This window comes from Hyperolius riggenbachi, chromosome 4 (assembly GCF_040937935.1).
Source record: "Hyperolius riggenbachi isolate aHypRig1 chromosome 4, aHypRig1.pri, whole genome shotgun sequence".
Taxonomy (NCBI): Eukaryota; Metazoa; Chordata; class Amphibia; order Anura; family Hyperoliidae; genus Hyperolius; species Hyperolius riggenbachi.
The window spans coordinates 213,604,605-213,619,763 of record NC_090649.1 but is presented as its reverse complement, the minus strand read 5'-3'; the positions used below and the strand labels follow the sequence as shown (position 1 = coordinate 213,619,763).

The 15,159-nt window shown below is 41.5% G+C and overlaps 1 protein-coding gene across 2 annotated transcripts in view; it reads right to left on the bottom strand.

Moving 5' to 3' along the window:
• Positions 1 to 15,159, bottom strand: part of ARHGEF10 (Rho guanine nucleotide exchange factor 10) — a 251,922-nt gene that overhangs the window by 75,774 nt on the left and 160,989 nt on the right. For both annotated transcript variants that reach the window (XM_068281340.1, XM_068281341.1), the window contains 4 exons: positions 13,793 to 13,965; positions 7,207 to 7,322; positions 4,126 to 4,253; positions 3,905 to 4,005 (listed from right to left, as the gene is read on the bottom strand). In XM_068281340.1, the coding sequence (XP_068137441.1) occupies positions 3,905 to 4,005; positions 4,126 to 4,253; positions 7,207 to 7,322; positions 13,793 to 13,965 (518 nt within the window). The remainder of the gene's footprint in view (positions 1 to 3,904; positions 4,006 to 4,125; positions 4,254 to 7,206; positions 7,323 to 13,792; positions 13,966 to 15,159) is intronic.

The following is a 15,159-nucleotide window of genomic DNA, read 5'->3' as shown; positions in this document are numbered from 1 at the left end:
ATACAGCAAAAAAAAACAAAAAAACCTGCTGGGTTTTTTTCTCTGTCTGACGTGTTGCCCAGTTCTTGTCTCTGTCATGTGTGTCAAGGAAGGGAGGGAGGAAGGAAAAAATCTGAACACAGACACAGTCCTCAAGAACAAGACTTATCTTTAGAGGGAGGCGGTATCTGAAACTTTAGAGGGAGGCGGTATCTGAGCCCTCACATCACTGTGAGGGCTCTTTCACACAGGGGCAGTGCAGTGTGATATTTTTACCGCAACACACTGCCGGGCAATTAAAATCCATGGAGACTTTCATACTGCGACGTTACGGCGCAAATCAACAGAAGTGACATTTTTGCCGCATCCACGATGCAGGGCCAGAACTACGTTACTGCGCAGCTCCTGCGTCGGGTTGCAGTGATCTGCGTTGGCCCGGAAGTCATGTTAGTCTATGGCAATGCGTGGATTTTTTAAAAATTACCAACTCTATGTTATGGTGTGCAAGCATATTTTAACAATACTCATCCGAATACCCGAAGCAGGAAGTGACGACAAGTACGCCTCACTCTCTGCTTGGCCAGACACGGAACACCACGCAATAGCGCGGTGTTCCCTGAAGGCCGGTTATTGACAGTGCGATGCAACACACTGCATTGCCAACCCTGGTTTACAGTGTGAAACCAGCCTGAGGAAAATGTACGTAATTTCTTATCATTGCCTCTGGCTGTCACAAAAGCCTGGAAAAAAAAGGAAACTTCCCCCTTTGGAACATAAAAAAAAAAAAAACATGCTAAAGGTGTCCATTAACAGACCAACCATCCGATCTTATTGTTGCGATCGATCATAAACTATCATTTGGATCCACCAACAGAGAGGAAAATAATAAGCAATCCAAACAGACTAATAGAATTGATGCAAAATGTGACAGAACAATCATTTGTTGTCGATCAGCACTATTAACGGTACCTGATTCGGTTGAACATATGGTTGATCATGCAGGAGATTGTACCTTTAATGGACACCATAAAACAGATAGAAATAGTTTTGTTTTTTTTACTTTGGTTGGGTGAAAGCAGACCTAGTGTAAGTACTTAAAAGCCAGAATGTTATTGTGGCTGCCATACTATGCAGTCCTATCATCAATACCTCTAGATTGTAAGCTCGCAAGGGCAGGGACCTCCTCCTAGTGTTTCTCATACCGCTGTAATTTTAACATGCACATGTACCAACTACACTTCAACTATGTATGTATTTGTATTTATTCTATTCAATGTCATGCCTGTACAGTGTCTTGTATTTCTTATGTATATTTTTTCCCCATTATTTGTACTATGTACAGCGCTATGGAAGATGTTGGCGCTATCTAAATAAAAAATAATAATAATAATATTAATAACACTGTATTTGTACCTTAAGAAAACAGACAGTACAGAGCCCTTGCAAGTACTGCAAATCAAATAAACAAGCATTTGGGACCAGACCGCAGACTTGCCTCCCACCTGATTAATCTCAGTACTTAACTTTGGTGCAAAGATTAATAAAGTGTGTGTGCGTATATATAGAGATGGGAGGAGGGGGGGGCAGGTAGACTTCTGGGGGGAGGGGGAATCACATATCATGCATAATCTTAGCATGTTGGTCCCATTTAAAGTCCGCTTTTAATACAATGTTGCAATATCTATATGGAAAAGAACTCCTCTAACAATAGCAACAATGATGATAAATACATTTGAAATACAATTTTTTTTTTCAGTCACATGATCACACATATGCATAACCCCTACGTAACACAATTAAAATAGCTTAAAAGCTAAAGAAGCTTGCCTACCAAGCATAACAGCAATGTAATCATAGTTAGATAATTTAATCAATGCAACACTTCACACCACATAAGGTTCAGCTAATACCTCCTAGTTGTCCGACTCAGTATATCAGTAAGCTCAGCCTCTACCCCTTTTATGAGGTATAAGGTAAACAGAGGCACCAGTAGGATAACAGAATACACATTTTAAAAATTGCTATGGACTGTTACTTTATAATACCATAGAAAATGTATTGACATACTCCAAACACAAGTCGCAACGCATTTCGCAGGTTTAACCCCGATCCATCAGGCAATAAACAAGGTGTAAATGGCAGTAAATGGTCAGACTTTTGCTAAGCGCCGTTTGGCGAAAGTCTGACCATTTACTGCCGTATGCTTCTTGTTTATTGCCTGATGGAGTGGGGTTAAACCGGCGAAACACGTTGCGACTTGTTTTTGGAGTATGTCAATACATTTTCTACTGTATTATAAAGTGACAGTCCTTGTGTCTGCTTCTGGGAGGTAAGTCCACCACTGCCCCATAGCAATTTTTTAAGTTTTTAGTTTATTTTATCCTAGTGGCGCCTCTATTTACCTTACCCCTCAACTGAGTCTCCTTTTTTCTGATCTACAGAGAGTGAGATCTTAATCCTGAGTGGGGACAGGTCTAATCTCCCCACCTGCATTATCAGTGGTTGCCTTGGAGGTAACCCCCAGTTTGTGAGTATAATTTCTACTTACTTACACTAATCCCTTTGCCAGTATGTACTACACTATATTGGGATCGTGGTGTCCCTTCTCTACATACTCTGCCCCTTTTATGTTATACTATCTGTTTGCTGGTTGCAGTAAATAATAAACAGAACCAAATATAATTATTGTAAACCAATAGATTTCATAATAATAAGAAAACATAAAATACTGAGTACACATAAGATCTTGTATACTGTATATTATACAAATATACTCATACATAAATGTCGCTCAGTGGCACACCCAGCCAAGGAGAGTAATCTAGTCAAAAAACACAAATTTGCAAGTACTGTCACTTACACACATACACTTACATGCAAGTTCTTGGTACCTACGGCACAGAGGCAGCAGATAGACTGAGAGCAGCTTAAACACACCATAAAATCACTAGAGGGTCAAATGTGAGTAGGCCCATTCTTAGGTGAATGCCTAAGCAGTACATAGTTTTATACCACTTCTTCCCCTAGGAGTTCAATTTAACCTGGCTCACCAGGAAGGGGGAGGAACCAGTGCTGAACACAAATGCAGTGCTTAAAGTGAAGCTAAAGGCAAGTAAACAAAATGAGATCAGCTCACCTGGGGCTTCTCTCAGCCCCCTGCAGCCGATCGGTGCCCTCGCAGCCCCGCTCCAATGGTCCAGGACCCGCCGCCGCCTCCTGGCCGCAATAGCAGCATAGGGGGCGATAACCAGGCTGGGAACGCGAAGAATCACTCGCGTTCCCATGCCTGTTGGCCGGTGACGGCCAAACCGGAAGTGTTCGCCGGCGGGTCCTGGACCATCGGAGCGGGGCTGCGAGGGCACCAATCGTCTGCAGGGGGCTGAGGGAAACCCCAGGTGAGTTGATCTCATTTTTTTTACTTGCCTTTAGGTTCACTTTAATGTGTTGGGACTCTAAATTAGTAAATAGTCCACTGGACTCCTACCCTGTGCTGTAGATCTATTTTTTACTATGTTTTCAGCTGTAGTGAAGACAATAGTTGGTAAATGAAAAAGTGCTTGCTTACACTTCTTGGGGCCTACAAGCAGTAGTGACCCTTGCCTACCCACCCTACTGTTGTGATTCCACAGTGATAATGTTCTTACCGTAAACAACTAGTTATCAGAAAAATCTTAATAGACCAATGTTCTCCTTATCACAAAATGGAAGAAATGTCTATCCTTTACAGACTAATTATTTTATCTGTCTGAATGGTGTAATTGGAAGCAATAAAATATCCTCACCAAACTCCCTTCCTTTCATATTCACATCCAATTAGCCAACTTCAGCTCCAACACTTTCATTACATTTCAGGAGGAACTTCCCAGTTACATCAAACAGTCTTTTATCCATGTAAATCTTCCGCATTTAGGGTCATATAACTTACCCAGAGCAAGTTTCGCCATCTGCAAGTTATTGATCCATGACTGTTTTGCAGCAGGAGTAAAAGTATTGAATACTGCTGTGAAGAAAGTGGGTCGCCCTGATCTGAAACATATTTAGAAAGGAGGATAAAAGAAAATGCAGAGTGGATCTACAATCACATTAAACTGCGTTTTATATGAACATTATGGTCGGAAAATCCTCTGCAGAGAAAAACCCACTAACTTGTCATGTTTGCCAGGAAGCCGAAGCTGAATTCTGCAGCGGTCTGCGGCTCGAATTTCATTCTCTTTCCTCACAATCAACTTTTGCAATCCTGAAGACCAGTCCTGAGCTACCGTCTGGTTCAAATTCTATGTGGGAGTAGAAAATAACATTTTATTCATTCATTATTCTGAAACAATGATGCCTAAGCCTAATAAAGCTAGGATGTCATAGTCATAATACCCTACAACTGGTCATTAGATCAGGTAAAAATGGCATAGGATTGGTGCTGCTAAAAATGGCACTGCCACAAGAGGCAATCGTAAAAGCAGCGAAAAGCGGCAATGAACAGTAATCACGGCACCCAACAATTGGTGAGCACCCGCCATAATTTCATTTCATTGTTAATTGCTGCTAATTGGGGGGATGGTTAGGGTTAAGCAGCACCTGGTGGAGGCTTAGGATTAGATAGATGGAGGGTTCAGTGTAAGATTAGGGTTAGGTTAGATCAGAATAAAATAAGAATTAAGTAGTAGAATATTGGTCAATTTACTGATATTCTACTATCGGCAGACCCCACACTATTTTTTCAGTGTGCCATTTTTATAGGTACTCCTGGTCATCTAGGTACATGTAAAATAGTATACACTGTCTTAACAACTATATAAACTCCAATATTTTACTTGCAGCATTTGTACATGATGTTCAGCACAACCTGAGCATATGTTTAGTTTGAATGAAGTATGTTTGTCTATTGTACCCATATACCTGAAAATACAGCACTGTCTTCTTAAAACAGAAGGTAATTACATGTCTATTCCAGCAATATATCTCGAAAAAGTAAGCCAAAAAGCATTATTCAGTACAGTGGTGGACGCTTGCAAGTAATTCTTTTATGTCTCTGTAAGCCAAATCTGCATCCGAGTACACTACAAGCCTTCACTTTACAAAGGCATTGAATCTTGTAAACAGTTAACCTAATCCCATGGTTATACAATATTGCCCATGGTTAAAGGCAAAAACAACTATCTACAAGTTAAAAAAAAAATAGTAAAATGTATCTTACATGTGGTTGTGGAGCTTTTTAGATACATTTAAGATGACAATTTGTGCCCAGATCAGGGCTGTGGAGTCGGAGTCGTGGAGTCGGAGTCGTGGAGTCGGGCAATTTTGGGTGCCTGGAGTCGGAGTCGGGAAAAAATGCACCGACTCCGACTCCTAATGAATTTGTAACTGTAATTAAAATAGAAAATATGATAAAAAATGTTCTATTTCTCAGATAATAGTCATTAAAAATAATGTATATATACAGTAATAGCTGTGCTTAGTCCACAAAAATGAAATAAACCAGTCAAAATTAGTTACTTGTGCTGCTTCAATAAAGCAGTCCCCGTATTTTTAAGGTCAGATATACATATCTGATTGTGACTGTATATATGATGTGTACACAGGAATCTCTTATATATACTAAATAACATCTATGCTGTAAGAATAAAGCCTGATGTGTAGCTGTGTCACTAATAGAGATGGTCAACGAGATGGAAATAATTCTGCATTGATGCTGATTTATGCAAATGTATGCACTCCCTTTGCTGATGAAATCAAATAATTTGACATGTTATTAAAATTTGGTTTGGTGACTACAAATTAAAGGGTAACTGAAACGGATGAAAAGTAAAGTTTTATACATACCTGGGGCTTCCTCCAGCCCCCTTCAGGCTAATCAGTCCCTCTCTGTCCTCCACCACCCGGATCTTCTGCTATGAGTCCTGGTAATTCAGCCAGTCAGCGCTGTCCGGCCGCATGCCGCTCCCACAGCCAGGAACATTCTGCACCTGCGCAATAGTGCTGCACAGGTGTAGTATGCTCCTGGCGGCGGAGTGTGTGCATGCGCACTACGCCTGACTGGCTCAAGTATCTGGACTCATAGCAGAAGATCCAGGTGGTGGAGGAGGACATCGAGGGACTGATTATCCTGAAGGCGGCTGGAGGAAGCCCCAGGTATGTATAAAACTTTAATTTCATCTGTCTCAGGTTTACTTTGTTACACAGTAGTACTATACTCTACATATGCACTCCCCACAGAGCTGCAGGGAATCCACTGAGAATGCTGTCCACATTAAACACAGAGGTGTTGTCTGTTTACAATCTCCTCATTCCCCTGCAGAGTACCTGCACATCACTCTTACATGTACCCACACTTACATTGCCTAAGGCCTGATAGATGTTCTTTGTTCCGGTTTGTACCTTTTACAAGTACTCTTACCAAGGACTAGTTTTAGTCTAAAGGGAATAAATATAGTAGTCTACATATCCTTCTCACTTCAGTTGTCTTGTAAAATTCCTAAGCGTTGGCAGCTAAGAGACGAATTTCATGTTACATACTTTTAATCAACAAAATTGTAATATGCAAATTAGAGGAGTCGTGGAGTCGGAGTCGGTGAAATCCGAAACTGAGGAGTCGGAGTCGGTGGATTTTTGGACTGATTCCACAGCCCTGGCCCAGATCATGGTACAGAATTATAGTTATACTAGTAGACCCAAGCCCATTTAAAAACGGGCTCTAGGTCTTTTTCCTGCAGCCGCCGCCAGTGCGCATGCAACCGCCGCAAACCCGTCGCGCGCGCCCACACCCGACGCGCACCCGCCTCGCTTTCTGATCCTGTCCAGCTGTCCGTACTGCGAACATGCGCAGTAGGCAAATAACAGGGACACAGGGACAGCTGGACGCATCGACACAGGGAGATTATAGTATATGATGAATTCATACTAACATACTGAGTGTAAAACACAGAAGGAAGAATAGGCCTTTTCAGTGTTATTAGATCTTGAACAGCAGCAGCATATTTATTTTCTGGTTACAGCAGATGGAGAGCATTTCTCAGAGAGTGCGCACTTAGCAGGTGACACAACTGGTAATGGCCCTAACTCGAGCCAAATTGTTATTACAACAGATTAAGAACAGTATTTAGTGGTTGTATGGCAGGAATGATCTCTACAGTCATCTGTGGTCAACTGTGGAGTAACACAAACACTATCCACAAGACTACCATTTTCTTTTCTTACCTTTATTATTCTCCATAATCCTAAATAAGATCGTACCTGATAATGTCCTTTTAGCTGGGATATTAGCTGTGATATTTGGTTGACAACATCCAAATCATGTAGTAGATTCTGCAAGTCATGATAAAGCTGTCCAGGCCCCATGTATAATATATCTGTAGATATAAGGTAATGAATGTAGGTCAGGGTTAAGAATTGCTGTTGAGTGTCGAGAAATGCATTATCATTGTGTAACGTAAGAGTCGGAGTTGTGAAATGTGCAGTAACCTTTGCCTTTTATTGCAAAGAATGAAATACTATCTCAAATAAAATATAATAACGTCTGTTTCCATGTTGAAACAGACAACACATATCAACCTATAAGTGCTAGCAAACTGCTCATATTGAAAATTAAGACAAAAGAACAAATCTGTAAGGGCTTAAAGTGAACCCAAGGTGAAAGTGAACTGATGAGATAAACTATTGTATTTATCTCCTACTCCTAAAAATGACTCTTTCATATCACGTTTTTATTTTATATTAAAACATTTAAAAAGTAGATTGAATGTTTTATTGTCTCTGTTCAACAGTAGTCTATGAAGCACCCCAGAGTTAAAATACATAAACTATTGATCTTTTTTCTATTTCTCCCCTGCCCTCAGAAGTTGTATTCTGCCAGGAAAATTGTATGTGTAACAATAGGTGTCAGCAACCAGAGAGAGAATCTGATTCTTGGCGATCTGCAGTATCCCCAAGAATACAGATATACCTGATTATTGGGGATCTGCAGAATCGCCAATAATCAAATATGTCTAACCTCTAGACACCTGAGTGTGTAAGTGTTTTGGTGCAACAGTAACCTTTGGACCACCGGGGTAGCAGGTGGTCCAATAAGTAGGGGAGACTCTAGTGCAGCCAAGGACACCTGGAAAGGGAGTCCCTGACTGATAAGGAGCAGTGTCCCCTCTGAAGAGCAGGGGACCCCTGCGGAAAGGCTGGACACCCTGCGGAGGGTGACAGCCAGAAGGTCAGACAGGCCGGGTCGGCAACAGAGTATCAGATATGCAAAGTACCAAATCAGAGATCAGAAGAATAGTCAGGAAAGCTGCAGGTCATAACAGATATCAGAACAAGGCCTAGTCTGAGGTGTGAGGTCCGTAATCTCAACACCCTGGAACTATGCTAGAGAATAACACAGATGATATACAGTATTCCTAGTCTGGGGTGTGAGGGCCGTGATCTCAACACCCTGGAATTATGCTAGAGAATAACACAGATGATATACAGTAACTGGCTAAGTGTGGATTCCCAGGTACTCCTGGTTCCACCACACTGGAAGATCTGACTAAGGTCGGAGTGCTAACACATAAGCATTCGCAACGCCAGACAACCAGCATCTGAACAGCAAGAGATATATATATATAGTAAAGCACCCTACAGCGCCGCCCAGCTCCCATCAACCAATCAATAGCCGAGCAGGAATCAGCTGACCGTCTAGCGGCGCTAAAGAGCCTGTCTAGCGGTGCACGTAGCTCTCCATCTCTGTTCACTACTAGGTCCAGCTAACCCAGACGCATGTTGTTGCAGGGAACCAGATGATATACAGTATTCCTAGTCTGGGGTGTGAGGGCCGTGATCTCAACACCCTGGAACTATGCTAGAGAATAACACAGATGATATACAGTAACTGGCTAAGTGTGGATTCCCAGGTACTCCTGGTTCCACCACACTGGAAGATCTGACTAAGGTCGGAGTGCTAACACATAAGCATTCGCAACACCAGACAACCAGCATCTGAACAGCAAGAGATATATATAGTAAAGCACCCTACAGCGCCGCCCAGCTCCCATCAACCAATCAATAGCCGAGCAGGAATCAGCTGACCGTCTAGCGGCGCTAAAGAGCCTGTCTAGCGGTGCACGTAGCTCTCCATCTCTGTTCACTACTAGGTCCAGCTAACCCAGACGCATGTTGTTGCGGGGAACCCCCCGCACTGGACGCGGAATCCGCCGCTTTGCCGTCAGAACATGCAGCGGCCCCCACGCCACTCTGCCCATGGGCACCACCAGCTCCAGACAAACCAGACGCCTGCTGACGCGGACAAACTGCCGCATCAGACGCGGAATCAGCCGCCTTGCTGCTAGAACATGCGGCGGCTTTTCCGCTGTTTATCACAGTATGGCTGTAATTTACTTATCAGTGATGTTTACCATCTTCCAGACAGTACCAACAAGACCGAAGCTGGCACTTGCATGCCTGAAAATGAACTCTTTCAGGCAGAAAAAAAAAAAGAAAAGAAAAATAGCTTCATTATAAATATATTTTGAAACTGTACATACAATACACATGTTTATCTCACCAATGTCCCCTCGGGTACACTTTAACTGACTGGCAAATAATTTCTGCATATTTATCAGACTGGGCAAAAGCTGCAGGATATACAAAATTCTTTAATTATCTACAATATTTAATTTTGAAAATTTTAAAGAAAACTTAACCATTTTTCAGTCCTCACACACACACATATATATATGTACACACACACACACACACACACACACACACACACACACACACACACACACACACACACACACACACACACACACACACACACACACACACACACACACACACACACACACACACACACACACACACACACACACACCAATAAGTAAATGCATTTAGAAAATTGTTGCTTTTAGTACAAAAAATTGCAGGAATGGATCTGAATCATGGTGCTTTTGTCCCTACCCCACAAACAAACGTTTTCATTGCTACTGTTGCTCTGATTTATATAAAGACACACTAGCACCTATTCAAATAACTTTTTCTTCTAAGTTCTCCTAGGTGATATTTTTTACAGCTTACCAATAAAATGCCTCTAACAAGCAATACAATGTTTAGAATAATGTTGACAAAAAAAACTTTTCACCAACGTTTTGGTACTTTTAATTCCAGGGTTTTGAAAATGTATTTTAAAGGCTATATGAGTTAAAAAAAAAAAATCAGAACTAAAGGAAGTACCCATGTCCATCCGGAATTCCATTTAGCTGAGTACAAAATCCTCCATCCCCCCCCCCCCCCAACTACACCTTAGATCATCTGTAAATCGCTCCGGACAAAGGAATCGGATGTAGCTGTGGTGATTCAAACGTTTGGGTACATGCAGATCTTCCTGTACGCAGCCACGCTACAGGCTGACTCTTCTTGCAGCCCCCACACTCACATGCCCCAAGAGCAGTGCATGTGAAGATCTGTGCATGCCTGAGATGTTAGAATCGCCACAACTACATCTGGTTTAAAGGTTCCAATCAGACTGCAGAGAGGAGCCCGCCGGGAGTGCAGCCATGTACAGGATGATCTGCACATGCACAAGACGGCAGAGTGGCCACAACTACATCCGGTTCAAAGGTCCAGCCGGAATGGTTGGGGCTTTGTCCGGAACGATTTACAGACAGACAATCTAAGGTGTGCGGAGGGGGAGGGGGGGGGATGAAGGAGGACGTGGTCCTCAACTGAATGGAATTCTGGTTGGACATAGGTACTTCCTTTAGTTCTGTTTTTTCAACTCATGTATCTTTTAAGGAGAAGATGATAAATTATCTCCTCAGAGAAATCTTAGGAGAAAAAGTGAATTGTATAAGGGCCCCTGTGGGAACTATAGCTACTAGTGATATGAAAAGGCTTAAAATCAAACTAAAAACACCAGATACTGTGCTCATGCAAATTCTCAAATATCAAGCACAATCAATTCATTAATTTCATATCAGATTGTCCTTTTAAAAGGCTTAAACCGATGGAGCGCTCCTCCTTAGTGTGTGTTCTCACTCATACAATCTCTAGTCGTTTGTAGGTAGGCACTCAGATACTGTTCATTCGATAGGAGCATTTTTTACAGCATAAATGAATGGGGTCTCCCCCTTAAGGTATAGACTCACCAGAAGGTGCGGCCTTTCGGGCTTGTATCAGCATTCGAGGTATTGGCCACCTCGCAGCCTAGCTGGCTCTCTTCCCACCTGGTCTTCTTATGGCGGAGCCACGGAGTGACGCTTTTACATGTGTACTGTCGGCCGGACGCGGCTGAAGGAGCGCATGTTGTTTGTTCATGTTTTTAAACAATTTTTCTTAGTTTGGCTACTGAGATATGCTTGCTGGGGAAAGGGCCTGTTGTGCATGTTGTGTGGATGAGTGCCTATGCTTCTAGCATCCCCAAAAACGTTGTTGTGAGCAATTGTCATAATTAGCAAACTGTAGGAAGCACATTTTTTTGACCATTAGTCGGGCCTTAAAGGCACAGTACATTTTTTATCGTTGTACACAGTGATCCACTTAGGAATAAACTTTTTATACACTTTTACGCAATGTGGAGCCTATTTTTTTCACCAACAGCCATAAGAAGACCAGGTGGGAAGAGTGCCAGCTAGGCTGCGAGGTGGCCAATACCTCGAATGCGGATACGGGCCCTGAAGACCGCACCATCTGGTGAGTCTATACCTTAAGGGGGAGACCCCATTCGTTTATGCTGTGAAAAGTGCTCCTATCGAATGAACAATATCTGAGCGCCTACCTACAAACGACTTGAGATGATATAAAAGGCTGTCTCCTTAGAAATAAATGGTCCACAAAATGGCTGCCTCTCTAATACACTAATATTATTATAATATTATATTTCTGTGAAAATATGTAATAAAATAATTCAATAATTCATGTAACCCATGCTTCTACTTTGAAAAGAGTTACTGAGGAATACAAAAACAATATAAATTGTGCAAGATCACTAGAAGTCTCTGAGAAGGGTAGAGGGCCCACATTCTGGACTAATCTAGCTAATATTTGCATCAGCAGCTGACACAATGCAGAGCCATAGTAGTTTATAGGAGCTGAAGAACACCATGCTTATTTGTGAATGTAGAACCATTAGCTTAAAAAAAAATACAAGCTACAAATCCACAGGGCGGAAGCCTGAGAAATGAATTTACCCCCGAAAAGCTAATTGGTATTCAGAAGCTCTAACTCAGTTCTAGTGTGCATAATAGATTAACCTTCCCAGCGTTCAATTACCCCAGGATTTCTGTGCAAACAGTGATAAAATTTATTTTTAAAACTTTTTTTTTCCTGTAACTTGCCAAAATGTGTCAAGCAAGGGTCTAGTATACAGTGCAGGAGAGTATTGATGTGTACGCATGTTTATACTGTTCACAGCATGTTTTTTTGAACGGACATTTCTGTCCATACCGCTAGGGAGGTTAACAAGAAAGCTCTTGTTGTGCAAGCAAGCATTCAGTGTGGTGCCAGTGTAATGAGGGCTAGCCAGAGGCCTTAATCAGGTTACTCACATGGACAAGATGAAAATGACGAGGAATAGTTCTGTGTCTACCATACAAGCGACTGGATGGGGAGACCTAGCGCAGTATTGGCCTCACAGCAGAAAATGTAAATTAACTGTTCTAGCTTCTGTTTGACAGCTTAATCTGTGTGATCTGTTAATTAAGCCACTCAGCCCTGCCTGCTCACATTGATATTTGTAACAACCTTTATCCCTTCCATATCTTTTTACTATGTGCAGTACTTTTAAATGCAAAGCAATGTTTCTGAGGTCAAGCAAATATTGTGTAAAGGGGAAAGGTATACAATCTGTTAATATGTTTATTCCATGAAAATATAACACAATATGTTGAAACTGATTTACTAAAGCCGTATTGTGAGGATAAACATCGCTCTTTGGTTAAATCGCAAAAAACGGCACATTTGCTAAAAACGTAAAAAAGCTTCTGTATGTTTCTGTCCACACAATGTGACATTTTCATCTAAGCTCTGTGCGAAGGTACCCGATTCCCCACTCAAATAGGACAACTTTTGCTTAAAAAAATGGTCAAGCTTGCTATAATTTGATCTTGGAGGAAGGTGAGACTCAGCCATTGCAGAAATGGGGAGGTGGCATCATATTATGAAGATGGCATTAAACTATCTACTTTATATTTTATCCCTGTATGTATGAGAACACCACAGAAGCAGTGTTTTCCCCAGGCTCTGTTTTGGTAAGCACCCGACTGTCCACGGCTCACCTCCTTCTATGCTCTAAGCAGAGTTGTGCAGAGAAGTGCCAGCCTTGCACATCAGAGAAGACAGACTCAGCTATAATGATTCCCGAGTAAAGCCAGACTGAATGCTCAGTCAGGGATTTTATCAGGGTTGATAACAAGCAAGCTGAACAGTGAAGAATGAAGTAGAGAGCAGGGTAGGCGGTTTCCCTAATGTTCCCACTGATATATATGGTAAAATACATGAGGGTAAAATACATGAGGGTGCTTCGTCTCTGGTTCCCTTTAACAACACACCTCTGTGCCTAAACACGGCAAACAGTTCGAAAATGAATCATAATTGCTGAGCCCAGAATGATTGAATGATTATGCTGTAATTGAACACCGAGACTTTAGCAGACCTGTCACAGACCATAATTTTTATTTAGAACTTTTCACAGCAGAAATGTTAAGGAAATTTTAAGTAAAGCTGAAACTTGCAGCACAGGATGGCATTTCTAGCTGACTAACCCAAGAAATAGAGCAAAATTGAGAAACAATGCTTCCAGCAACATTCCAAAAGTCGCCTATTGTCATCTAAATCTATTATGTACACTTACTTGGCTTGGCACAAATGACCTTTTCAGCTGCGTGTACAGAAGAGAATCGAGCCTGATCTCCTTGCTCCTCAGTCTCTCCATATTCAATAACCTCTGCCTGACCCAGAGGCACGCTCCATTTCAGTAAGTATTTCTGGCCTTCTGTCACCATGTTGCTGCCCTCATTGGAAGACCTAAAAGAGATGCACATGAATTTCATAAACCTTGCAGCTTTATTCCATACTGGAATGTTGTATTGGTTGAAAATAATTCCCTGATTCTTCAAGGAGACATTGAAAAGAATTTAAAAAAAAATAATTTTTGAAGACATCAGTTTAAAAAGAAATATTGTAATTTGAAACAATATTTTCAAGCGCTACTAAATTCCTGGGCAGTGACTCCATGGAAGAACCCCAATGGCAAGCAATTTCATCTGAAGGTCTCATGGTTTTCTAAAGCTGGGCACACACTATTTAGTTAGCACTTAATTTTGTTTTCAATTGATATTGCAATTGATTGAACAATCAATTATTTTATGACAGTCTAAAGACCAACATTGGGGCCTTTAGAACGATTTTAGCCCTTAACCACTTAAGCCCACAGGGTTGAAATTTTTTTGCATCAGAGCAACTTTCACCTCCCATTCATTTTCTAATAACTTTATCACTACTCGGCACAATGAATGGATCTATATCTTGTTTTTTTCGCCACCAATTAGGCTTTCTGTGGGTGATACATTTTGCTGAGAATTAATTTATTGTAAATCCATTTTAATAGGAATATTAAGAAAGAAATGGAAAAAAATCATTATTCCTCAGCTTTTGGCCATTATAGTTTGAAATTAATACATGCTACCATAATTAAAACCTATGTACTTTATTTACCAATTTGTCCCGCTTATTACACCATTTAAATTATGTCCCGATCACAATGTATGGCACCGATATTCAATTTGGAAATAAAGGTGCATTTTTTCAATTTGCGTCCATCACTATTTAGAAGCCCATAATTTAATAAATCATATTGATAATTTTTATTATAATTTTTTTTATTTAAACATGTATGTGGGTATTTTTTGGTGTGGGAGGTAAACAGTTTTTTTTTAATGTATTAACATTTATTTATTTAACACAAAGTGTGTTTTTGGTGTAATTTGCTATTTGGCCACAAGATGGCCACAGTCCAAAAAGTCCTGGGAGCGATCGATCTCGCCCCCAGGCAGAAGAAAGGAGACCAGAGCTCAGAAAAGCCGCAGCATCTGAAGAGACGCTGTCGGCTTTTCTCCGGGGGGTCCTTTCACTGATCGGTGGGCTAGCGGCCAGCAGCAGGGGCGCGCACGGGGGGGCCCGAGGAAGCGCACACGACCCGCGGTAGTGCGCAGCAGCCTA